This window comes from Metopolophium dirhodum, chromosome 8 (assembly GCF_019925205.1).
Source record: "Metopolophium dirhodum isolate CAU chromosome 8, ASM1992520v1, whole genome shotgun sequence".
Taxonomy (NCBI): domain Eukaryota; kingdom Metazoa; phylum Arthropoda; class Insecta; order Hemiptera; family Aphididae; genus Metopolophium; species Metopolophium dirhodum.
The window spans coordinates 36,321,205-36,347,900 of NC_083567.1; the positions used below are offsets into that span (position 1 = coordinate 36,321,205).

The 26,696-nt window shown below is 27.9% G+C and overlaps 1 protein-coding gene across 1 annotated transcript in view; it reads left to right on the forward strand.

Annotated features, from left to right (window-relative positions):
- Positions 1-329: 329 nt before the first annotated feature.
- The window catches only part of LOC132950225 (1-phosphatidylinositol 4,5-bisphosphate phosphodiesterase classes I and II), a 53,074-nt gene continuing 26,707 nt past the window's right edge, over positions 330-26,696 (forward strand). The window contains exon 1 of the mRNA XM_061021545.1: positions 330-1,210. Within this exon, the coding sequence (XP_060877528.1) occupies positions 1,148-1,210 (63 nt within the window). The 5' untranslated portion in view covers positions 330-1,147. The remainder of the gene's footprint in view (positions 1,211-26,696) is intronic.

The window sequence follows — 26,696 nt, forward strand, 5'->3', positions numbered from 1 at the left end:
CTCCAGCATCCGGACTCGGCGGCGGCGGATCGTGCGAGCCGGCGCGCGCGTCACCGTTACAGCCGCTGTCGTCGTTCGCCAGCATCCGGCGAGCCCCCATCCAACGGGCGGCAGCAACACACGCCGTGGTGCGCGGGCGACGTGGTGCCGTGGCTCTCGCGGTGTGGCGGCCGTTGCGACTTGCGACTAAGGTCGTGCGGCGAGGTGGTTTTTTTGACCGGCGGGTGGGTGGAAGTGGCGGCGGCGGCAGACACGTAGCCCACCGCCGCCGCCCCACCTAGCCACCACGGGCACGGCGCGCCGCCGAATGCCGCCGAGTGCCGCGAGTACCACAGTACCACCGGTCGGCAGTCGTTCGCATACCGCCGTCGTCAGTTCGCTGTCGTCGCTGTTCGCCAATCCGTTCGGTCGACGGTCGTTCGGTTTCGTCATATCGTAACACACACACACGCGCACAAGTCGCGGGTCGACGACGCCAGTGCCTTTTACCCGCCGGCCGCCGCCGATATTTAAAATAATAATAATAATATTACCGCCAGTACCCACTACAACCGTACCACGGCCGGCGTGTTCCTTTATCGTCGGGTGTCCAGTCCTCGGCGTGCGTGTGGTGTTGAGCGCGTGGTGGCATTGTGTTGTTTGTCCGTGGCCGTGTCACGTTACTCATTTTCTAGTTTGTTACTATAAATTATTATTGTTGCGGGTATTATACGGGTCGGTTTTTTATTTGAAAATTTTTTTTTTACGCCGTTTCCGTCCGGTTGGCGATAAAGCCAGAAGAGAGAGTGAGTGTGAGTATGGCGAGAGAGTGAGAGGCGGCAGCGAGAAAGAATAATATTAATAATTAAAAACAACAGAAAAAAAACGAATTATACGTTCGGATTTTGTTCGTATACCGCCGCGGACATAGGCACCGCGCGAAACGTGCGATGACGGCACCGACGTGGGAACCGTCTTGGTCATCGTGGTCGTCGTGGTCATCGATGTCGATGTCGATGTCGATGCTGCCACCAACGCCACTGCATTCGCACTCACCGCTGGTGCCGTCACCGGCCAGACGACCGGTTTGAACCAGTTTGACGGCGCGTGAAAACTAAAATTGTTGTTACAGTCGCCCGGCCGTCAAGTTCGGCATCGAGCACGCGAGATGGCTCCTTTGGACGTGCCCCGGGCACTGCTGGACGGCGAAAAAGTGGTGAAATGGGACGACGTGAGTACATCGTTTGAAACGCAGCATTAAGTTAATAAAATGAGTACCTGCTAAAATCGTTAACCGCTTTATGATAATGCGTAGGTATTATACTGCGGTCTGCGATGACGCTGGTCGCGGGAAAGAGTTATTGTATATTATTATAATAATAACGTGTGTAAATAATATGTATACAATATGTCAATATATAGACCGATTGACGTCATCTTTATACAATAATATTATTGTAATAGTAGTAATGAATGATAATAATATATTATGTCTATTATAATTTTATCATGAACCCGAAGCCCGTTATTGATAACATAACGGTAGTGTGCGAGCAACAAGTAGTGCCTTCATGTTAGAACGATATTATACAGATATAGAGTTATTACTTGTTACTACAACATAGTAGCAGACGGTAGTAATATAATAGTATTAACGTTATTATTATTAATTGAGTAAACCGCAATAGTGGTAATAATATGGTGATTAAACTTTTCAGTCATAAGAGTGATGGGTAACTCGTGTTATATATCTACCTATATATAGACCGAACGTAGTACTTATATACTTGGTATTATAATGTATACTGCATTAATGCATTATACTATACATATAATATAGTGTAAGTCCGTTGTTAATGTATTATGTATATTGTATATAATGTTTATATATTAATAATGTAGTGTTTTCCGAACGCAAAATTATTTACGTAATGGTTACGAGATGATAATAGGATATTCGAGAGAATAGAAAGTATATCGAAACATGTTACGATGTTATTATTATTATTATTATATATACCACATCGCTGATGACATTTATAGTTCTATAGGTCATATTGGCACGGTGAAAAATTATTACAATAATTTCACACGAATATTCGATTAAAAAAGTCGACGTGTGAAAGTGAGTGGGCGTAGGAGCAACTTACTGTTTTCACGAAAAAAGTGTTTTTGAAATGAAAAGTATGTAAGTACGCAGTACGCTCGAGAAAAAATACTTACGTACATACTACTTTGTACATATTATAATGTTTAAATATATAACAATATGATATAATAGGTAAAATAAATACAAAATAAATAATATAATTGTGTACCTATATGCAGTTTAGCTTACTGTTTATACACATAAACCTTCGTATTTCTTTGATGTTGTGTTAACATTTTTATATAGAATGCGCATAATGTAATATTATTATTTTAGTCTGTCGTAACGTATAATAATAATAATAATAATTGTAATATGAAAAATAAATACTTAACATCGTGCCCGTGGTAATGGCCGGAGACAGCATTTAAATATATGCTTACACTTAAATATTTTCGAAAAGCTTTTTAAACACTCTATTTTACTTAAAGTTGACGTGGTGTCCGACATTCTGTTTTCTTATATCAAATTCGAGGATTATAATATTATATATCAGATTTAGTTAGGTATTAGTACAAAAGCTTGCATAGGATTTTTAAGAGGGCGGATACAATTTTAAAACTCGATAAACAAACAAAAAAATATACTTAAAACATAAAATCCAATTAAAATAATGTCAATGAGCAAGTTAAACCATAAGATCCTATCTCAGTACCTAAAAATATTTTTAAAACGTTTCCTTTGTTTGTTTGTTTGTTTGTTTTTGACAATGAATTCTATCATTAAATTAAAATGGCCTTGACTAATACGTGTACTTTTAACTTTTAACCGGAACTTATAACAATATTCTTTAATTCCAGAATACTATTACATTTTTTCTAAACATATTTAATTTTTATTATTTTTTAGCCGAATTAAAGTTTGATTTAAATATAATATTTTAGTAGGTAGTTACTAAAAAGTTTTCTGTACACAATTAAGTAACTATTAATTTTCACCCAAAACATATATATTATCATATTAACATAGGTAATAAAGTTTTAAATATATTTGTAAACTTAGAGATTTATATCCTAAAATAATGTGGTATTATATCGTATAATATATTATGTTTGAAATTTATGAAGTTGTTATAATATATTATATCCGGGATTATAATATCCTTATTATATATTTATGTGAAATAGGTTCAACAATAATGTGTTTTTTGTATAATTCCAGAGATAAATTTAAAATTTTAACGCCTCAGAACAGTTGGAACTAATTTTTGTCCCATCATAATAATTATGAATGTATTATACTATGGCATGTATTTTTGACAATAAAATTAATTTCAAATCAATTTTATAATTGAATAGGAAAACAAATGTGTAACAAAAACAAGTAAACAATATTTTATTATCCTTGTTATCGAGGAACATGATCATAGCAATAAAGTAGCCGCAGGACACTGCTAAAAAGCACATGAAAAAAAGTTTGTCGTTCCGCAATTGGCGAATAGTAACGAGATTAACTCGGAGATTAATACTATAGAAATGTTCTAACAAGATTTCAAACTTGCAACAAATAAATTATATTAACTCAAATACTATGCCCACTATACGTCACTGGTCCTTGTGTATAATATACTTAAAGGTACAGAATCATTTAAGCACAAACCTTTTATACTTAATTATAATTTATATTTAAACCATGGTTTCATTCAAATATAGATCTTTTAAAATGTTTAAGTAACTATATCTATATCATTAAATTGTAATGTTAGTCTTGACATTTATTGAGTACTTGTCCATTTTATCAAGGTTTTATGCGGATTTCACACTACATAATGTTAAACTACAATCAGTTAAATAACAGTCGTAGAGGCGTGATATACGTAGAGATAAGGAGTTTGGTAAATTTACCCGCCAAATTTACACTTTTTTAATTTTTTCACCATTCGTAAAAGTGAATGACCCTCCATTTAATTATTACCATGTGCATTATAGAATTATTTAGATAATACTTGGTTCACAAGGAAAATTTTACGTGAATACATAGTGTCACATGTTTTAATGAGTAATGCTTAGGTATAAGATTACATTATTTACTTGATTCAATATTTATATCCTATCGTCATTAAGTGAAAAATAATTTTGAGTTCATAATACATTTATTAAACAAAAACATTTTACACTTGTACCTACCTAAAAAAAATACGTATATTTAAGTAGATATAGTTCCGGATCTTCGGGGACGTGTTTCGTTGGATGAAAAGCGATGAGGACCGCAATATATAGATATATTATGTACGTATATACAAGACTCATTTTACCGGAATGTCATCGCACTGCAGTACTAAACAACACTTATTACTGCTATTACAATATTACGCACTACAGGTAGTATTCCACTATCACCGTATTCCCTGTGTAAACCGTGTGGTTACACGTTATCATAATATTATATATGAAATAGATAAAAAAAATACGAATATATACTCCATAGGTGGATACTATAATATTGTGTAGTTACCGCATATGTGTTGTCTTCGCTTTACATATATACGTCATAGTACATTTTACGTTCACAATAATCCATTTTATTTTGTTATTTTAAAATTAGAGTGAATTGGTCTATCATAAAATTGAATGGTAAGATTATTATCTTATTTTTCGAAGTATTTTATCGGTATATTTTAATTTTGATACAAATTATGATAATTTAATACTATTTACAAAAAATGAAGTTTTAAAATGCTCATATATACATGCTTCATAAATAAAAGTTCCCTAGATGCCCAATATAATAATCTTATACATTTACATTTTATAAAAGGCTAATTTATTCTAATTTTAAAAATAACAGAGTAAAATGAATATTATTGTGAACGTAAAATGTTCTATGTTGTTCGTTTGTTGGACGGAGACAGCACATGTGGGTGTGGTGTCCTCTTAAGTAAGTACTAGTAAAATAGTTTTGCCCAAACAATTTAATTTAATTTAATGAATAACAAGACAATTCTGAACACTTAACACGACGGTTTACATAAATTTGGTTTTGTTGACTGTGGCGGCGTGGCCTAAAGTGGACATCACACTGGCATGTCTTGTCTCCGTCTAACAAATCGGAAACATATATGTTATACCTAAAGCTAATTTTCGTTCAGCAGAAACAATTTCGTGTTGTGAGTTTTAATATTAGAGTGAATTGATCTATTATTAAACAATAATAAGGTGAGAACATTATACTTTTCTGTATTCCCTCGTTAGATTTTTACAATATTTAAATTTTTAAGTGAGTTATGAGCAATTTTAAATATTAATATCTCGCATATTACAATAACCAGTTTATACAAATTAAAATACTGTAAAAACCAACGAGAGAACCGTGTTAGTGGTGTTACCTAATGTTCTTACTTTTAAGTTTGACAATCATTTAATATTTAAACTATTAACACAAGATTGGAATTGGTGAACCTGTATTTTGGTTTGTCATGCTTTAGTAAGACTGAGAAAACACATGTGAGTACGACGTCCTCTTAAGTCATAGTAAATCGCCGTCGTCACTCGTAATTTATCCTTTTTCTCAGTGTCTGTCGGTACGCTGGATCAAGCCGTTTTCGCGTCGTCGTCGTTGGCTATCGCGTACTATCATATCGTAGTGGTGTGCACTACCTATCAGTACGACGAAATTCCCGCGAAACGAGTGGTTTACGTATCTCAAGATTATTTCCGGTCCGATGTAATGCGTCGCCCATTTCCCGAGGAGTGAAAAATACGCACATCATTTCAATTATTTTATTCACAAGTTCCTTATGTAGGTCTAGACAGTAATTCATAACAATAATATTAACCTACCATATAGGTACTACCAATTCAAATGACAAGCAAATAAGCCATGATCATAATAGGGATTATACAAAAAACATTTCAAATATTATATCATTATAACCAATAGGCGATAATATTATTATAATCACAATAATAATGTATATCAAAATTGTTGGTATAAAAATGTTCAGTATGGGGTGACGCCCACCGATCCAAGCTAATCCTAGCAGAACTTAATAGGTACGTTTCTGTATATTTGAATGCGAAGGCTTGAATTTATTCTCAAAGGAGTACTTTAAAAATATTCTTATATTTCGATTGGAAATTAAGTTTAGCTCGTAATTTATATGTTTCCCAGAAAATCAAAAAAACTTAATATTGGTACTTAAAAGTGAAAACTCCCTAAAACATGGTCAAAAATACATTGTGCCATTCCCAAGTATATAAATGAATAGTTGGAAAACTAAAATTAACATTGCATTCAGGCGATAACGTTATCTTGAAAACCTATACGGTTTTGAAAAAAGATCAAGTGTTTATTAAATTTGTAAAAAAAATGATATATTTTTGTTTATGCTACTGCTTTAACAATATTTAAGTGTCACATTTTTAAACTTATTCATTAATAATTAATAGAAATACATTTTTAAAATATTTAAATATATCTGTTAATTTTTGTTATCTGTATCACAATGGAAAATTATATAATACATAATAAATTATAAATTATAAAATATGACTATTTTATTAGGAAGGTAGTTTTTGTTTACCAAATAAATAACAGGTACATGTCTGTTTTTAGATTTTAAGTAAAACAAAGAATAAGTAGGTAGCTTTTTTACCAATGATCGTCAATTTCTTTAAAAATTCTAAAAATTCTAAAAATTCTTAATATTTATTTTAATTAAAAATGTTTTATTGCATAAACTGTTCATAAATATATCATACAATAAGTGAATGTGAATGATGTGTAAGAAAATAAAAATCGTTTTTACTTTTACTAAATCGTTTTATATAGACGTACATAGAGGTACCTACTTACAAAGAAAAATTATCGGTTAACGATTTTACAATTAAATCAATCTAAAACTTTTTTTTATATTTCGTAGTATTTGTATTATTTACATTTCTGTTGAATGTACGTAAAATATTTTTTAAGATATTTTAATAAATAACATTAATTTTGTTAAATATAAAATATAATAGGTTCGTATGCTTATTATTTATGATGTAAATAAAATTAATTTTAAGTTTAATTAAATAAAAGTTCAAAAACCTCTTTATTAATCAACTCGCACCTCATAAGTTATATAATATAATTTTATTTTAGATTTTAAAAAGTTGTTTTTATTAGTGCTCGGACAGCTATTATAAATTGAAATTTCGTTTTCCTTATCCGTGAGAAAATAAACCTCTTGTTTTTAAGGTAAGACATGGTATACAGTACTTTATTACTCGTAGATGGCCGAAGATATATACTTCTGCAATACTTTTCTGAAATTGGATACATTTCACACATGATTCATTTTCATTTAATAGAATTTTAATAGTTTTTTTAAAGAGTATTTTATTTGAAAATGTATAATGGGTTACAATTAAAATTTAAAATAACGATTTTCTATACTCTTGAATTATGATAAAAATTAAATTTACTTAGGTAGGTATATTGTAAATAGGAAGTAAAAAATGTGTAGGTAATCTATCATAATAATGTATGCTGTTTTTTTTCAATTCATAACACTAAATAAATAAATGTCTGATAACATGATAATATGATAATATTTATTTAATATAATAATAAATTGTAGGTACCTACGTCAATACGTGATAATATCCGAAAATTAAATCGTTTCTTAGCTAGATTAAGTTATGCCATATTTTAATGAAATTGTTAATAGGTACTAATAAAAGTATGGGGCTTAAAGGATTAAAAATGAGTATATTATAATGTGTTGATAATTTTTTATTTAATAAACAAAGTTTTGGTGTTATAGATTTTAGTGTATGGAATTTGTCTAAATCTGCAGGTACTTCTCTTTTCGATAAATATATTTTTACGTTTTTAATTTATTGTTAATTTAAAATATATAGTTAAATTATATTGTTTTAAATTTAACATCGTCGCTTATGCAAAATAAATTACAAATTTAAATTTAATTTATAGTGAGTAGCTCTTATAGAACATTTTTAGTTTAAGTTCGTCTACCTACGTCAATTTTTTTATTACATTTTAATTTAATTTATCATGTAAATATTCGTTTGATTTCTATTTTATGACAACTTGAGCAACTTGAGTACCTAATACATAGCTATTAGTTAAATGGAAATATTTTAAGATAATGTAATTTAGTGATAGTATATTTTCATAGCAAGTGTAATAAAATACTATGTATTTTTCGAATTGGGATTTTATTTGATGTGAGTTTTTGACATATTTATTCAAGTTATCATATTTTGTAAAGTCCTCGTTTGTGTGAAAAATTTACCTTCTGTTTTTCTTGATTTAGGCTTTGCAATTTGAAATTTTGGTTGGACTAGGTGCAGAAAGCTTTTGTTGCAGATGTTTGAAATAAAAGTACCTACACGAATTCGTAATTTTGTCCTAACATGATATAAGTTAATATAAGAATATACTTACAATACTTTTTAAATGATAATAGATAGGTACCTTTATATATGTATGTAGTTTTACTAAATACGCAATTAGGTACGGTTATAAGTTTTCACAAAGTAAACCAATACTTACTCCAAACAAAGTTATTAACTAATAACCAACTTAAATTATTTGATAATAATAGCTAAATTTGAGCTATAATAGCTATAATAATACAAGTATATTTAAATTTTTGAATTTGAAATAAAAATATTTCCTCAAAAGTTTCATTGTTGAAGACGTATTAATTTAATTTTGTTGTTTTAGGTTGACATAGTTATGCAAATTTGTACCACCTGTAATACTTTCTAGTTATATTAAGTCTATTTAAGCTAGCCTATACCTATTACTATACTGTGTGTCCATACAGCCATTGCTATTTTTATGGATAGTAGTACTGTTGTTGATTTAACAATTTTATTTCTTGATCACTTTATTATATATTTAAATGTATTATAATCTTTAATTTGTTGTAATGACATTAAATAAATTAAATATTCTATAATTATTTTAAAAATATAATATGTACCTGGTACTTACTGTATTATATTATTTAATATACAATTATAATAAATTGTACGATTTTAAATTTTGATGTGTATATTTAATTTGTATAACTAGTTATGTAAATCTTAATATATTGCAAAATTTGATTAGTCAATCCAACATTAATTATTTGTCATATTTTTATTACAATTGAGATTCGTAAATAACTACTCATAGAAAATTAGAATAACTCGTAAATTTTAAACAAAGAAGGAACTTTAGTATATTTTAAGCATATTAATAAGTTTATTTTAATAATATGAATGCTGTAAATAAATTCTGAGAAAGCTATTCCAAATTCAAGATTTATTAAGCTGATGAAGGAAGTGTAATTTTGAGATATTTTTAAATAGGTAGGTACTAAGCTAAACTTTTAATAACTACAAAATCGAATTATTGGATCGCTATTGTATAAAATGTTTTTTCACTAAATTATCTGTTAAAAGTTTATCAAAAATTAACCGCAATATGGGAGTAAAGTGAAAGTTTAAACTTATGAAATAACAATTATCATGGTCAACGCTTTAGTATCCACGAATAAGTACAAATTTGTTCTTTCTTCATCAAGATAATATTTTATTATTCTAAAAAAACTATGCATTTTATATTTTTAAATATTTTGAAATCTTTACTAGTTTCACGGATTCATATTCTCATAACATTAATTAATTCAATAAGACAATTGATCATACAATTATAACTATATATAGTGTATTTAAATTTGAGTCAACTGTCACACATGTGTAATTTGTAGATGGAAATAAACGTTATAAATACTTGAAAAAATAATTGTTTACTCTAAAAAGATTAAGATTTTATAGAAAAAAAGGGTTTATCATATGTGTATGTGTTCTCGAAAAGTAGCCAAAAAAATGATTCAATTTTCAACTTTAGGAGTGGTTTTTGAACGAAAAATGGATGTAGTTGGTACTTTTAGGAGGTCAAAATTGAAAATGTCTTGTTTGTTAGTTTCAAGGACGTCTGTAAAAAAAAACAAAATTAAGGAAAACAGGAATTCTTACGCAAAACTTGTTTTTGACAAAATTCATTACAGGTTCATGATGATATGAATACAGGTACCTAGATATGTTAATAAGAAATTATAATTATTTATATTTTCTCTTTTACATAACACTAAAATATTTTATTTAACCTCGTGAATGATTATGATTTACTGTTGACATTTTTGACCATTGTCCTTTAAAAGTGTAAATTATGCAATATTTTGTTCATAGAAATAATAATTATACCTCATATGTTTGGAAAGTAATAGTATTACACATGTTTAGAAAATTCAAAATGTATATTATAATCTGTTAATGTTTGAAGATAACATGTACTTATATTGTTGTAACGTGTATAACCACATCACCATCGTTATATTATCATCTAAATAAGGTTATTTATGTTTGAAGATAATGTAACGCACATAAATATTTTATCGTATCTATGCATATTTATATGTAATTAGCTTTTACTTAATATTATTATTTTATTCCCTTCAAAATTATTTTTATATTTTGAATTTTGAAATGAATAAATGTCCATATTATATGTATCCATGTAAACGTTATATTATATACCTTCCATTTTTCACAAATACGACGCTTTAACGCTCCATGAGTTATAGCTATTAAACAGTCTGATTTAACATTTAACAACCTAAAATTGAACGGATAATAATGTACAAACCCTTATATCTATCATTAAATTGTTTAATAATAATAATTGTAAATATAGATATTCCTAAATAATTTATTCCATAAAGTTTAATTGACCGTCTTGAAAAAATGAACTTAAAACAATGTGCAAGTATTGCTACAGTAATTTTATTTTATTTCATTAAAATGAATAAAAAAAATGTATACATACGTTTGTACAATAAATCATTGAAATAACAAATGATCTACAAACAAAATAAAAGTAATTTTATAGTAGAAGTAGACCCATCGGTTATTTCAATCGGCATATATAGGTACTTACCTCATATTTTATAGCTTTTAACAAAAAAGTTATTATAGCTCAACAATTACGATATATATTAATAATAAGTACAACTCAACAGTCACAGCTGATAGAACACATATGTTGTATGGTGATTATAATAATAATCACATTTATTATTAAAATGTTCACTCATGATATTAATATCAATTTAGAATTTAAGATCAATTAAAAGTGTATAGGTAGAAATAATGTATTCTAATGAATTCTACTAAATGAGCAAGAAATTAAATAATAATAAACTATACCTAAGGAATATATTGTTTATTTAATACAGCTGTAAGGAAGGAAATGAAGGACATGGACGATTTATAAGAAATACAGATACCTAGCATGTATCTACTTTTAGGTAATATGATAATTACTGGAGTCAGGAGAAACGGAGGCATGAGATATTTTGGTCTGGCCACGGAGGGTTCAGAAAGGACGCTGAGTGTTTTTTGTTCAGGTGGTTTGACTGGTTAGTTTTACAGTTTTAGGATAGCTTTGTACATTATACATCTTTTGTAATTTTATTAGAATAATGTGATCTCGGTGCACAGCATTGGATTGGTTTTATCATTGATACAGTAGTCTGAGTACCTATATTACCTAGTGATCTTCGCGGCACTTGATGCAGCGGGAAGGACGATGGCAGTGATTTGAGGTATACCTATAAACTCTCACCTCCCCCGACGGCTCATTACTTCCCTCAAAAAAATAATTTTCCTCATCGTTTTCCTAGCATATTTTATCCAAAGATGTACACTTATATTGTTTTTCTATATTCAATAATAGTTATCATATTGTCATCTTAGTAGTATTACCACTTTTTCAAATCCAATGTTTTAAAGTGCATACATTTACTACAAGCTACGGCGATGTTGTTCAATTTTCACGACAAAGACAACAAAGTGGATTCGTAGGTTAACTTCTGGTAAAGTACCAAAGTTATATAAAAGTCTCAATGTCTTAAGAACGTGTATTTCACACAGAACTCGGTGAGAATTGTTGAGTATTCTCCCTTCTAGTGGATTTATGCTGTGAATATCTTAGTAACTTCTGCGTATGTGTTATAAAGTTATTACTTGTAACCAAAATTAGTAAGTTTGCTAGTACCGAATAACTGCATGCGTGTTTATCTACAAACGTGGCCACTGTTATTAAAGTTTGTTTATTTGTGTACTAGTGTACTAGATTTCAGACATTGTCCTTTAGACAATTTGTCAGGTCACTTGTTTAATGATACTCTGCAGCGATTGGATTTGGTCCTTGAGTTTCTACTAAGTCCCCTGGATTACTGTTAGTAGATAATTACTATAAATTATTGCCTCTGTCACTTCACCTACTTCCATTTGTATAATATCTTTTTATGTTTTTGCCATGTCCAAAAAAATACTTGGATAAGATTAATGTGTGGATTATTTTTCAACACAAATTTATATGTTAGTATTAAATAATAATAAATGCATTACATATTATTTGAAAAAAAATATTTCATCATACTATAACCATAATGTAGTATTGAATTAGTATTTTATAATTTTTAATACATGCATAATAACTTAGATGTTAAAAATTAATTTTTTATTTGAATGTAAATATTTATATTTTTAGTCAATTTTTAATATTATATCTGTCATAGTTTATGAACCAGTGGTTAGGCTTTGATTATTAATTAATTACTGGAATCTCGAAATCATGAAAATGGGCCTTCCTGAAAACTTGTAGGTATTTGAATAAACTTTCTTAATTAGGATAGTTGTAGGCATAAAAAACATCATTGAAGTAATTAAAAGAAATACAAAATGTTCTTTACAAATAAAAAATACATATGCTGGGCTGCAAAAACAATCACTAAGCATTTAATGAATCAATAGTGAGCTAATGGTTTCTTAACATGATTTAGTCCCGCAATTGGTTAAATACATTTTAGTGAACCATTAAATTAACATAATATTTTTGTGCGACACGGCAATAGTGTATTAATCATGAGTTAGTACTAAATTTAATTTAATTTGCGATATTCAAAATTATTAAAAAATTATATTATCTATATAACTGTTTTGTATTTTTTACTGTAAGATGTTAGAAGGAGCTTAAAAAAATATTCATTGATATAATATAACTCAATTCCAGAAGAAAATGGAAATTTTGAACTCTCCGAGTTGACTAAATTATATTTTATTTATATTGAACTTTATATTTTATAGTCGATATACCACATAGTATCTCTAAAATATTAAATAACGATTTTATTAGTTTGGTACAGTCTATTAGGCAATTTAAAATTTATTTGTATTGGCTTGATTACTATTAGAAATCATTCACTTATTGTTATGGTACAATTAAAAAAATATATCCCTTGTCAAAGTTAGGTATTTTTTTTATTTTTTTAAACGTTGGTTGACAAAAAAAAATACTTAACAATAATATGTATGAAACAATATTTGTAGAGAAATATGCAGTTCATAGCTAATATCAGTTTGTTTTTTGAGGTTATAACCTTACACAAGTAGTTAATAGTTATATTGAATTAGAGTGTTTGTTGTCTTATGTCTAATTCACTCGGAATATTCTCAGACATATATGTTATATCAACACGTTTTATTAAATAAAACTATGTAAATGACCAAATATTCAGACTTTTTACTTATCATATAAAAGAATGAAATCTGAATCATATAGAAAAAAAATATATATGCAATATATAGAAACCAGGTGTGCTCTTGTCTCATTTTTCTATTTACAGTGCAAGCTAGATAAGTGTTTTATTGTTATAAATTAGAAATCAATGATAAATATTTGCATTAAAAAATCAACGTTTCAACATACATTTCTAAAATAAATATATACAGGCTAAAACAATACGTGATATAAATACGAGATTACACATTAACTCAATTAAGATTTTGACTCTCGAGAATTGTAAGTCAAAAATTAAAATGTATTGTTATTTGTTACATAAAATATTTTTAAATCAACAATAGTATTGGTAGTTATTAGTTACAACGAGTATAATATGACCACACAATTTGTGTTGGAGGACATAGTGTGCATATCACGGTTAATGGTTTATTATGATACGATCATATAGAAACTTAAAACCATATATTTAATTAGTTGTCAATAGGAAAAATATTATGTTCTGTTTTCAATGTGTGATAAATTAGTTTTATGAAATTAATATTTCAAAAATATGTAATATATATATTATATATAAATAGTTCATAATATATTTTTGTTTTAATTTATATACTTACGAATTGGGTGTGCTGAGTGTGGTTGGGTACACTATTATCGCATTGTATACCCATATGGCCATATATAATGAGTTCATTTGCAGTTTGTTTAATTGGAGGAAATATATTTTAAGTTTGTTTAAGTCTAGGTCAGCCTATACATGGTTTAATACTTTAATCTATACCCTTTAAAGTTTTTGTACGGACAAAATCTTAACAAATCATTATACTGTACATTTGGTTGGTATCTATTTGTCATCATTTATAAACATACAATAAATTGTTTCCAATTAATTACATTAATAATGATTATACTAAAACAAAATAAGTATATAGTATTGACGAGATTATTCTTCTAATTTTTTTTCTGATTCTGAGCAAATGGATGAATGTATTGATTTCTAATGATTTGTGTGTGTGTTTGTTTATTATAAATGTTTTAATATTCAACATCGAATGTGGTTTCTCTTAGTACTCGTATTTGAGTTTAGTTTGTGTCAAAAGTAAAATATTATTAGTACTTTTTCAAAATCATTGGGAAAAACCGGAATATTAGCATGAAACCAGTTTTCGACCAAATCGGTTTCGTTTTTTTGATGTAATTCAGCAATAATTTACCATAAAGACTTGTTTCCACCAAATACTCATATAATAATTTATCATATTAACATTTCTAGATATGGTGTAATTGTAAAATCATTTTAGCTCATTTTGAGCTATTTATAAAAATTTGAAATTTTTGAATTTTTTGAATTTTTTGGATTTATGCAAGTTAAAATCTTAAAAATTTAAAACAAAGTTCCTTATAAAATATTCTTACCCCATACAAAAATTATCAAACATACATATTATAGTCATCATTTTTTGTAACGTTGAAATTCGTCAAAATTACGAACAAATTTAAATTATTTTGTAGTTGAAAATTCATGAAGTTATGTAAACTAACTTAATAAGACTCAAACATTTAATATAAGATTCCTCCTAAGTTGCAATTACAATGACTTAACTTTACAAAGATAGTATAATAAAATACCCTTAGAAACAAAGGCTGACCTAAAGTAGGTTAACCTAACCTAACCTAAATATAATTTTAAATGTCTTAAAGTATAACTATGCAGTGGTCATCGCAGAAACAAAATGTAAAAATATGTTAAAAAAACTTTTAGCGTTTAATCTAAGTATGACAAAAATAGATATTTTTGGTTCACGACATTGACCATTTATACATATCCTAAATTTGTTTCTTTACAATCTAATTATAAAAATATAAATAAATAATAAATATTGTATGGTTTCATAACTCATTCAATAAACGTACAATATAGGTCTGGACGGCTTTGTGACTTATACATTTAAACTATTTGTGAAATCTATCGTAAGGAGCTGTGCGATGGTACCGGACCTATTATACGTGCCTATTGACTATTATGTACCTTTGGTATATTAATTATTAGGTATATGTTTTTACTCGTCTTGTACTTGCATTTATAATCAGGACTTTTTTTTGTGGTTGTTTTATTATTTTAGTCACAATGAGAATATTTGGGCATTTGGTTTATACAACATTATAAAATATAATTATCGTAATCAGATACCAATTTTATTAATCTGTGTGACTGAACATTACCCATTATATTTTTACAGGCTTTCAGGTAATTATCTATGGAGTAGTTTACCATAGAGTTAACAATTACACACGACACACCTATAATTATAACAACCCACTGAATACATCTTTAGCATTCAGATTATGTAAGATAGATAAGTAGTTCTTAATTTAACAAACGTCCTAAACATATAATATACTACTTACAGTACCTACCTAGTTAGTACTAATCGAGGTACTAATTTAGATTAATTAATATATTGTAGATATAAGGAATATATTATAATATTTACTGATTGCCGATTCGAGATGGATTTTTTTTTTATTTCATAATATTTATTTATTTATTAATTATTATTAATTTAACTGGAAACATAGTCTATAATATAGGCTATCTTTTACATGGAGTTGAACAATTTGTTATTCATTTAATTAACAACAGCAAGCGTAATACATTATATTTATTTATTTATTTATTTCAACTCAACAAAGTTAATAAACTTAACTAACCTAACTTACAGTATATATAAGAGTTGATCGTGGTGAGAGAAGGATCTCCTAACATAAATATTATAACATTATTTTCATTGCCTAGACATTTAGTCGAGTGATTTTCTAATGTAATTATTTTAGGGATAGAAACATTGGATAAAGCAAATGGCATGAAAACAGTTTTGCTTGTATTATAAGAAAGATAATTTATTAGCAAACCAATTTTTAACTGTAGTGAAATCTTTTAAGGATGATGACTCCAGGTCAGTCGAATTTCTTGTCCTAATAAAAATAGCAGTACCGTCCGCATAAGATATAATTTTATCTGCTAGGTCTTGCTCAAATAAATCATTAATATAAATAGAAAATAGTATAGGCCCGAGTATAGTACCTTGAGGTAAGTACTCCGTGTGTAGTACATTTGATATCACTAATCGAATCATTAATTCTAACAACTTGAGTTCGCTCTGATAACTAAGATTTAAACCATTCTAGAAATTTATTTTTACCTAACAGCTTATGTAACTTATAGGTATTAGTATGTATGGTTAAATTATCATTTAAAAACATGTTGTAACAGTATAATCATAATACTACAATACCTTATGATAAAAATAGAAATTATAGTTAGAAAATTAAAATTTAAAATTTGTGTCTACACTGGCGTTTGACAATAGTTGTCTTAGTGGCTCATTTGCTAAATAATTAGTGGTGGAATGTGAACGTAAAAAGGATTAGTGATTCGGGTTGAACGCTGCGGTATTAGATAAAATAGATTCACGAGACCAGTGCAGATAATTTCAACTGTTCCATTTAACGATTATTTGATGAATTAATCTCTGCTATCTACGTTCGGCCAAGGAAGATAGGCTGGTTGTATTTGCTACCGGACCATGGTAATTGTCAACGTAACTGGCAAAACGCAAACACTTACTCTGGACAATTTGAATCGCTAGTTGTATGTGTGGGGATCCCACACAAAACAACCATACTCCAGTATTGCGTGGACAAGAGCACGATATAACATTTGAATAGATATATATTTAGTTGAAATTCTTTTGCTAATCTTATTACAAAACCGAGTGTTTTAAATGCCTTGCAGCACACATATTCTATGTGTGGACTAGGGTCAAGGTTACTGCTATTAATTTAGAACCAAGGTCCGTAACATAATCAAAATATACTCACGGAATATAGTTTTCATAATCAAGACAATAATAAAACACCACCGACGTCTGGGTCCTAGTAAATGTAAAAATCTTATAGGTACTTGGAGATATTGAGTGATAAACGAATATGCAGATTCCCTAAATCAGCTTTGACGAACAAAATCAATATGTACCTTAGATAATATCACTATAATTAATGCAGGTATTCAGTCAATGAAACCGTGTTTCTAATTTTAAAAAATGAGCATTATATTGTTTTATATTTAATCCACGTGGTACAGGTAATAACTCCACATGCCAATAACCTAAAATAAAACTTAGGTCTCCAAGACGTATGTAAGATAAAACCAAACAGCACATGCTAACCTCTCAGCGGTCCTGAATACATATCACATATACAATATATGTGCGTAGAGTTTTGTGGTTATTTACATCGATTTAATCCTTATATAGGCTCTATTGGAGTCATTAAAGATTCATGATAAGGGTGAAGATTATATGTACAAAATAGCTTCTTCTTCAGATGTTATTCATTTATTTTTTGCTAGTTCATTTGTAAATAAATTATTTATTTAGATTAACTAAACATAATTTCGTTGGACTAAATGTTTCAATTTGATTTTGTCGAGGTAAAAATATACAATATATTTTTAATCCAAATATTGATACATCTAATAAAATTACGATAAAAATAAATACAATGTATTGACAAGAGGTAGTTGAGACACCGAGGCCACCGTTTTACATTTAAAAGATAGGTATGTAACTCGTTTCAACCAAACATAGCTGCTAATCTAAATATTTATTTTAGCTATTCCCGATTTCTTCTAAAATTACCTTTTTTAAAAAAACTTAAGTTTTTAATATAAAAAAATATTGCACACATTTTTTTTAAACAAGTGTTAAATTAAAAAAGAAATTGGTACTTTGAAAACCAATACAAATTTATTTGACTTTATCCATCTTAGCTTTTAATGATATATTTCTAATAATAATTTGATTGGATATTAGGATATGAAATAAAAAATGTGCGATATTCAAATACTATTTTGATTTATTATAAATTATTGAACACTTTAGCTTAATACAAATATAATGTGTCAATTTGAAATAAAACATTGTAAACATAGGGTAATTTATCGTTGGCTATAATTTATTAATCTTAATATATTAAGCTATACATAAAAATATTCGTTTAATGCATGATGCTATTGCCTATTGTATTCAAATTGTAATCAACATTATAATAATTAAATTATGGAATTTAGGTTAGGTTAGGTTAGGTAGCTTAAGTACCTAGATATACAATTATATAAAGGATTTCATTATAGGTTTTTTTCATCAATTAATACGAATATTCAAGTCAATTATTGAATATTGTATTCCAGATATCGCACAATAAAAATTAAAGTGCACCAAAATGTAGAAAATATCACTGTGGTATTTGATAACAATTATTTTTAATTTTAATATAAGCATAATGTATAAATTACAAATTGTACGACTATTACAATTTATAATAGTTGAAATTATTTTACTGTAAGATTAATAAAATCAATAGTTATAACTTATAAGCGTCATCGAATATTATATATATAATATTCAATTTGGACATTTAAAACCCACTCTTAACGCCACGCATTCTTTTTTGCATGTTTTTTACTGACTGTCAGGTCGGTATAATACGTTCAAAGGATTATCTTTTTACCTCAGCGTTATAGTACATAAAATGTGGTTTCAACTCTTATATCTTGCACCGATCAGTATTCATTGAACCTTTTCAGGTCTGTCACCATTCAACAAAAGCTTAGAGTGTGTATGTTCGACCACTTTTTTCAAGTGAATTTAAAATTTATGGAGTATTTCCATTTAGAAACTAAGTACTATTTAGTATAGATAATATATATTTAACTAACAATTCAATTAAAAATGTACTCGTATTCTTTGTTTGCCCACGACTGTGGAAAAGTATACTCACAAAAATCCGCAAAACTGTATACCTAACTGTACTACCTAACCTATATTATGTACCTACTCTATTTTATTATAGAATCGTATATGAATATTAAAACATAGATTAAAACTGTTGGTATTTTCCAAGTATTTGCCGTATGAGCAGTAATTATTTTTATTATTTTAAAAACACTGTAGGCACCTACCTAGGTATTACGGTTTATTTTTAGTTGAATAATTTTTAGAGATAATAAAATAAAATTATATAGTATACAATGTTAAACATGAGAAAAATACATTGCATTATGTCAAATAATTAAATCATCAGTCCAATATTCAATTCCGCAAATAAACAGGGAACTTGTTATGATGTATAGTAAGTGTCGAGTGTGCCTCGCACTGTAATCAATGGATGTGTTAAATTCGAATTTCACGGTAAATCTTTGTATACGATGAAAAACGAGTCTGAACGTAGTGTGGTACAAACTAGATAAAATTAGCTACCAGATACCTGCAGAAACCAGAAATAACTCTCAGTGTTGAATATTAAAGTAGTTCTACTGTTCCAAAATTGTACGACTGACATAAAAAAAAAATCATTGTAAAACGATGTACGTCTATCGCTCTGCTCAAAATCTAAAAACGATATTACCAAAACTTGAATAGAAAAAAAAATTGTTGTGTGTCTTATATAATAACATACGACTTTGGTACTAAGGTAATATTGAAACTACGAAATACATAAAGCAATATATCACGCAAACAAGATTCCCCCTCTCTTCTCTCCGTCGTACAGATAGATCGTTGTTTCATTTCCTGGGATATCGACGGAAGAACGTATTAGGTATTTCTGGTACAATTACTCAATTTTCGTTATCCATAGTGACATCTCAAGCTGTATGAACTATACGCAGTCTCAAATTGAAAATGGTTACTAGCATTAAACATTCAATCAAGGTTAAATAATCTTCACCATTTTGAACAGCATTGTTCTGTTAAGCCAACAGTAAGAGGCGCATTATCTTCTTGGTCATCGAAGTTTGCTGTTCAGCACTTCTACAAACCTAACCGAATCATTTCGGTTAATCCTTATTTGAAAACTAATAAACTTGTTTATTTAATTATATAGATATTTATTATTTATTTATTAATTAATTTTACGGACCAAAGCCCTTTCAATATATGATTTAATTATCGCTGAAAATAATTACAATGACAGACAAGACACGATGTAACAATGTTAAGATTAACTTAACGTCTTTATCAAGTAATAATATTAAACTTAAATTAAGAATATATGAAAAATACGAATAAGTGAACCATAAAATAGAAATACATTTTTATACATTATTATTTCTTAAAAATGTAACATTAAACTTAAATTTACCACGATTTTATTAAATAAAGTTAATTATGTGGATATTTTATAAGCTAAGAGTAATGCTCGATCAAAAAAAAAAGAATCTGCACTATAACTCTTAAGATAGTGGGGAATAACACATTGGTTCTAGAAAAGTATAAGAAAACAATCAATTATGTCACCATTTAGTTAATCCTAAATTAAAAAAAAATAGGAAGTTGTCTTTTTATGTTTAGCGAATCGTTACCAATTTATATCTGAATGTTTACGTCAGAATTTCTGGTTTCAAGTGTAAATATGACATAAACAATTATTTTTAAAAATATGTATTGGACTAACTAAAGATATTTTATTTATGGATAAGTTTTAAGGTAAAATTATGGTTCTAAAATTCAGCGTTGCAAGGGAAAAAATTCAAGTTCTTATAGGCTTTAGGTCTTTTTTTAAATTATGAGTATTTTTATTAACAAACCTAGTATTTTGTAAAATGTGTTCAAAATTATTTTATGCTGGAATTTAAATGATAAATCTGATTAAAAATGTATGTATACCCAAATCTTAAACATTGATACTCTATTTGATTCGTTATTATTAAGTTTATAATTGAATGTGGTTGGATTTTTAGAACGGGAAAATTAATTAGGTAGTAAATTTTAATTTATCAGCAATACAACTTTTAATCAAAAACCGTTTTTCATAGGCACTCAAGTATAAAATGAATTTAATTGTTCTTGTAATATCTGAAAATCTGAAAATGATTTAATTGAACAGAACAATTTAGCATCATCTGAAAATAGTAATAATTGTACCTACAGTTTCAAATAACTGTGAAAAACTATGAAAAGTAAAGGCCTTAAGTGCGAACCTTGTAGAACATCAGTAAATAATTGAAAATCATCATAAGTATAAATTTAAAGTTAAATTGCCTGGGAACGGTATTTTAAGTAAGAACTAAGAAGCAATCCATGTTAGAAATGTACCATCAAAACCAAAAGCCTTTAAGTTATGTAATAATATACTATGGTTAACCTTATAGAAAGCTTTTTGAAAGTCTGTATATTTAATGTAGGTACTTCTGAGATAGCCTTCAGCCGAGGCAGTCATGTGCTTATTTTATAATTTATCACGCTCTCATTTTTTAACATTTTATTTGGTATTTTTAATCCACGTTTCAATAAAATTTGATTTATTTAAAAAATACCTAATAATTTTGTCAATCAAAAGTTTATGGAAAATGTATCAACCCTTAGGTAAGAATCAACCCAAATTTAATTAAGTACACTACGCTGAAAACGAAATAATGCTGAAATAATAATAAAAGCATACCGCCGTCTAAACTCAAGACCGACTATCAATAAAATAAATAATCACGCACCAATAACGCCCAACACTAATAATTTGAAATTCCTACCATCACAAAAAATATAAATAATACAACCACATCTCAAAATGATATTTGATAGGTACCGAAGTGATGAATACAATTCAGAATATATAACGATCCAATAGCCAACAAATACATTTTAAGATACTCCACTAAAAGCATATTAAAATGAATTTTAATCATGATGAATTTCTAAATAAAAACTAAAATAATATATAACTGACAATCGAAATTGGAAACAAAAAAATACATTTTCCTTACAGTATCTAAAATAAAATATTGTATACTACATAAAACATAGTCTTAACGGTTCATTTAACCTGCACCTATTTGGACGAATAATTATATTATAGATCCTTAGCTGATGTTAATATTTTAGTCGATCAACTATTCAGACAATTCCAATAACAGCCAAAGATAATCTGATAAGATATTTTTTTAAATCGGAGCTCTTCCTTTATTATTTAGAAATTAGTTAGGTACTATAGATAATATATGCACTGCAGATAATTTAGAACCAAAAACAGGTCAATAAAATGGGCCGATAATATAATGCACACGGCCACATTGAATACATACTATTATGTTGGCAGTCAGTAAAACTACACCCTGTCTGCGATTACACGAGTATTGTCAAAATGTAGAAAACTACAGGACTTCGTAACAGTAATATTAAACAATATAATATATTAATATTATGCACTATCGTCTCGTGGTCGAAATATTACTAAATAAAATCAACGACAATACTACATTGCATAAGTATTATTTCTAATATTTATATACGACTAGACGTTCTCAAGATATTTGATAAAGAGTTAGGCATAACAAGTAACAACTTGTACGATATATTTCCCATGTACTCATTGCTAATGTAAATAAATAATATGCTATATACGCCGTTGGCACACCTTTAATCGACACTAATCGTCATTAGTAATAATTCAAATGTGGCCATAGTAAATTTCTTTAAGAAAACGTCAACCCCAAATCGAACCCGCCGACACAACAATGGCGAATAAAAATTAACGAAGATAAATTTCTTCACAAACTACCTTCACAATACAAAAAAGAGTTTCTCGTGAGTGTCTTTGAATAACACTGAATAATGTGTATAAAATGTAATGGTTAAAACCTTCCGGTCATTTTTCAACGAGTAGCACATTATCCTCACGTACAAAAAAATGTAGGAGGCGTTATTGCCATTTTTTTTTTTAGTTTACGAGGAAAAAACATAACCGCTTAGTTGAAAATTTTCAAATTATTGACCATTGAGATTATTTACACGCCCAACCGTATTTAATAGAACTCTATTCATTGATCGCTGTATTGAACAATCTGCTTTCTACAAGATATATATATATATATAATATCACTTATAAATTATAACACAAATACTGTATTTTAATTACTCAATAGTTTTCATTATCTGCAGCCTGCTGCTAGTATAGCTGTCTGAGCTGAACGTCTAGATCAGTTAAATGTTAATCATATTATTATAGACATTTATGTGTTTTGAATAGTGATGGTGAATTTTGCCTATTCTGCGGACAACCCAATCAGTTTAAACATTCATTTTAATCATTATATATTAATATGTTTGAAAAATAAAACTACTTCTTTCTCGAGATGTCTTATCTCATAATGAGATCATGCGAGAAATGGGTAAAACAAATAAAAATTATGTAAATTATGTAAATTATGTAAAACGAAAATCAAAATATGAACAATATATTATAAAAAATGAACAAAATTTGCTCGTTAATGGTTGTTAAATGCATCATTTTCTTATGTATCGCCTTAAATGAATCCGTAACAAATAGTAATCTTAATATAATATGTAAAAGTTACTAAAAAAAAATCAAACCTCTAAAATTAAAATAACTGTCGCGTAAGCCTATGCAGCTTATTTATTGGCATTCAAAATAATAATATGCTATTTGCCGAGACTATAATGACGTATAAACAGTGGCGTGGCGAACTAAAAGTTTTCCAAAGGCAAGTTACAAATATCCCAAGTATTAATGCATAATAATGTGTTTATGTAATATATCTAACTAATTATATTTCAGATCGTTATTGACTACTTATCGAGTATATCATATTATATTTACTAGGGGACCCACTGGCTACCACCCACCCCACTATTTAAGAAAAATCTCAGAGGCGATTGCCTCTGAAATTACCATTCGCCACGCCACTGCGTATAAATAATAATTAACGCTATTGGTTGGTACACACTACAGGCACTGTATGTTGCCACACTTTTCGCAAAGACTTTAAGATAAATAATAATATTTAACCTCTGACCTAGCTTCAACAAGCCACAAATGATTTCAACAAAATTTAAATGCATACAATAACACTGTCCTATGGGGTTTGTAGATCTGCAAGTTATTTAGTAATCCACACCTGCACCCGCAGAACCTAGGTATAAAGCGATTGGTAAATATATCTATTATTGTAAAATTGTTTTGTTTATTTCGAAAAGTTGTGAACGATGGGTTATTTTATCATTAGATGCAGATCATGTAATAACACAATGAATAGTTGTTAAATATCTTGTTTATATTTTACTGTGCGTCTGTGCTTACATAAATCAAACGATACTGGTAATAATAATATTGGTCCGTCATAATAGTTAAGGTATTAAATCAATTATGGTACCTATTAATATTGGTATTACATTTATTTATTCTACTTTTAAACTTTTACAGTAAAAATAGCTATATGGTTACAAATCTTAATAATTATTACTTTACTGCATTATACGGAGTTGAAAATATCTACTTTAGCTGGTGGTACCTTTATATAGGCTGACTTTATAATTGAATTACCTACATAATGTAATTCAGTGTTAAAATTGCAGTTAATATTGTATATATCATTAAACGTAAAAGCATTAATAAATCATTGCGTTAAAAAAAGTTAGAAGCTGAGTTTTTTTTACTCAAAAATTGTAATACTAAGTAACTCCACATTTGATTTCGAAACATGAAAAATAAATTATTGTTATATTCTTCATAAATTTTCATAGTGTTTATAATTTGGGTCTTTTTTATATTTCCCTTTTTAGAATGCGTATTTATACTGGTGTAAACGGTAACATACGCTAACTATATATTATTGTGTAGATATTGTTATAAACAATAAATAATAATAATTTAACGCGAATATTGTGATTTGTGGAACAATAATCGTTTTGTTGTAATAGTTAAATACAGTATAGGGTCGAGTTATATAAATTATACTGTGGGGAATTTTAGTGTCAAGGTTCAACCATGTGTTTATTTTAACAGTAAATTATTCCAGATAAATAATAAAATTAAAATAAACAAATAAATCTATTGGTGTTTATAATTTTGTATTTTTGATAAATTATGATACAAAAATAATATATTTTCTAATGTTAAATAATTAATTTAATAATAGTTTTATTTTTAGTAAAAAAAATGCAATGTACCCCAGGTATTCATTAGGTATCTATATAAATAATTTTATTTAGTTTTTAGTTTTTGAACACTTGTATGAATAGTTTTCTTTTATAAAAAAATTATGTATAAAATCATGGATTTTACTTAACAATAATTTAGGTATAATTTAAAAACAGTGGTCAAGTGGTCCCGCCCTGCTATGATACATTAGGAATTGTATGGGTCATTGTAATGGTTGTGTTAAATTTCTATTCAATAATAAAAAAATTATTGTATCTAAAAAATGATTTTGAGTGAAGACACGGGTTATATCTGCCTATATTACTAAGTATTTTTTATGATATTATCACTATTAAACTATTAAACTAATTAATTTTACTATAAGTATTTAGTAATACAGTAGGTTAAATTAATTTTTGCCGAAAATATTCCATTTAAAAATTGTATTGTGTGCTTGAATGAAAATGATATACCCACGAATAATATTATTAAGCAACAACAAAATTACTAAAGTTGTTATTTGTTGTTGAAATATATAATTTCTTCCAAATTTGAACTTAAATATCTATAAAAAAAAAAAAAAATCTGTAGGTATAAATATTTTTTAGATTTTATGGTTACAGTATAAACTATACTTATTCAATCTTTACCTATAAAAAATGAACATTTTATATATTTGCATAAAAAAAATTACCAATTTGTGCAATTTAACAAATAAATTAAAATCCATAATAAAAACAAAAACCATGCAAATTAATCTTAAATATTTTTAAATTGATATTATTACAACTTACAATCTTGAATTAAATATTCAAGCTTTTTGACCAATCAAAAATATAAACTATAAATTATAATTATAGAAGAAAACTAAAAAAAAAAGTTGAGAACTGAAAATGTCTATAAATAGCTCAAAAAGGGTCAAAATATTTTTAGTGTTATCATGTATAAAAAATATCCAATGTCATAAAAATGTTAACTTCAAACGCTCGTTAAA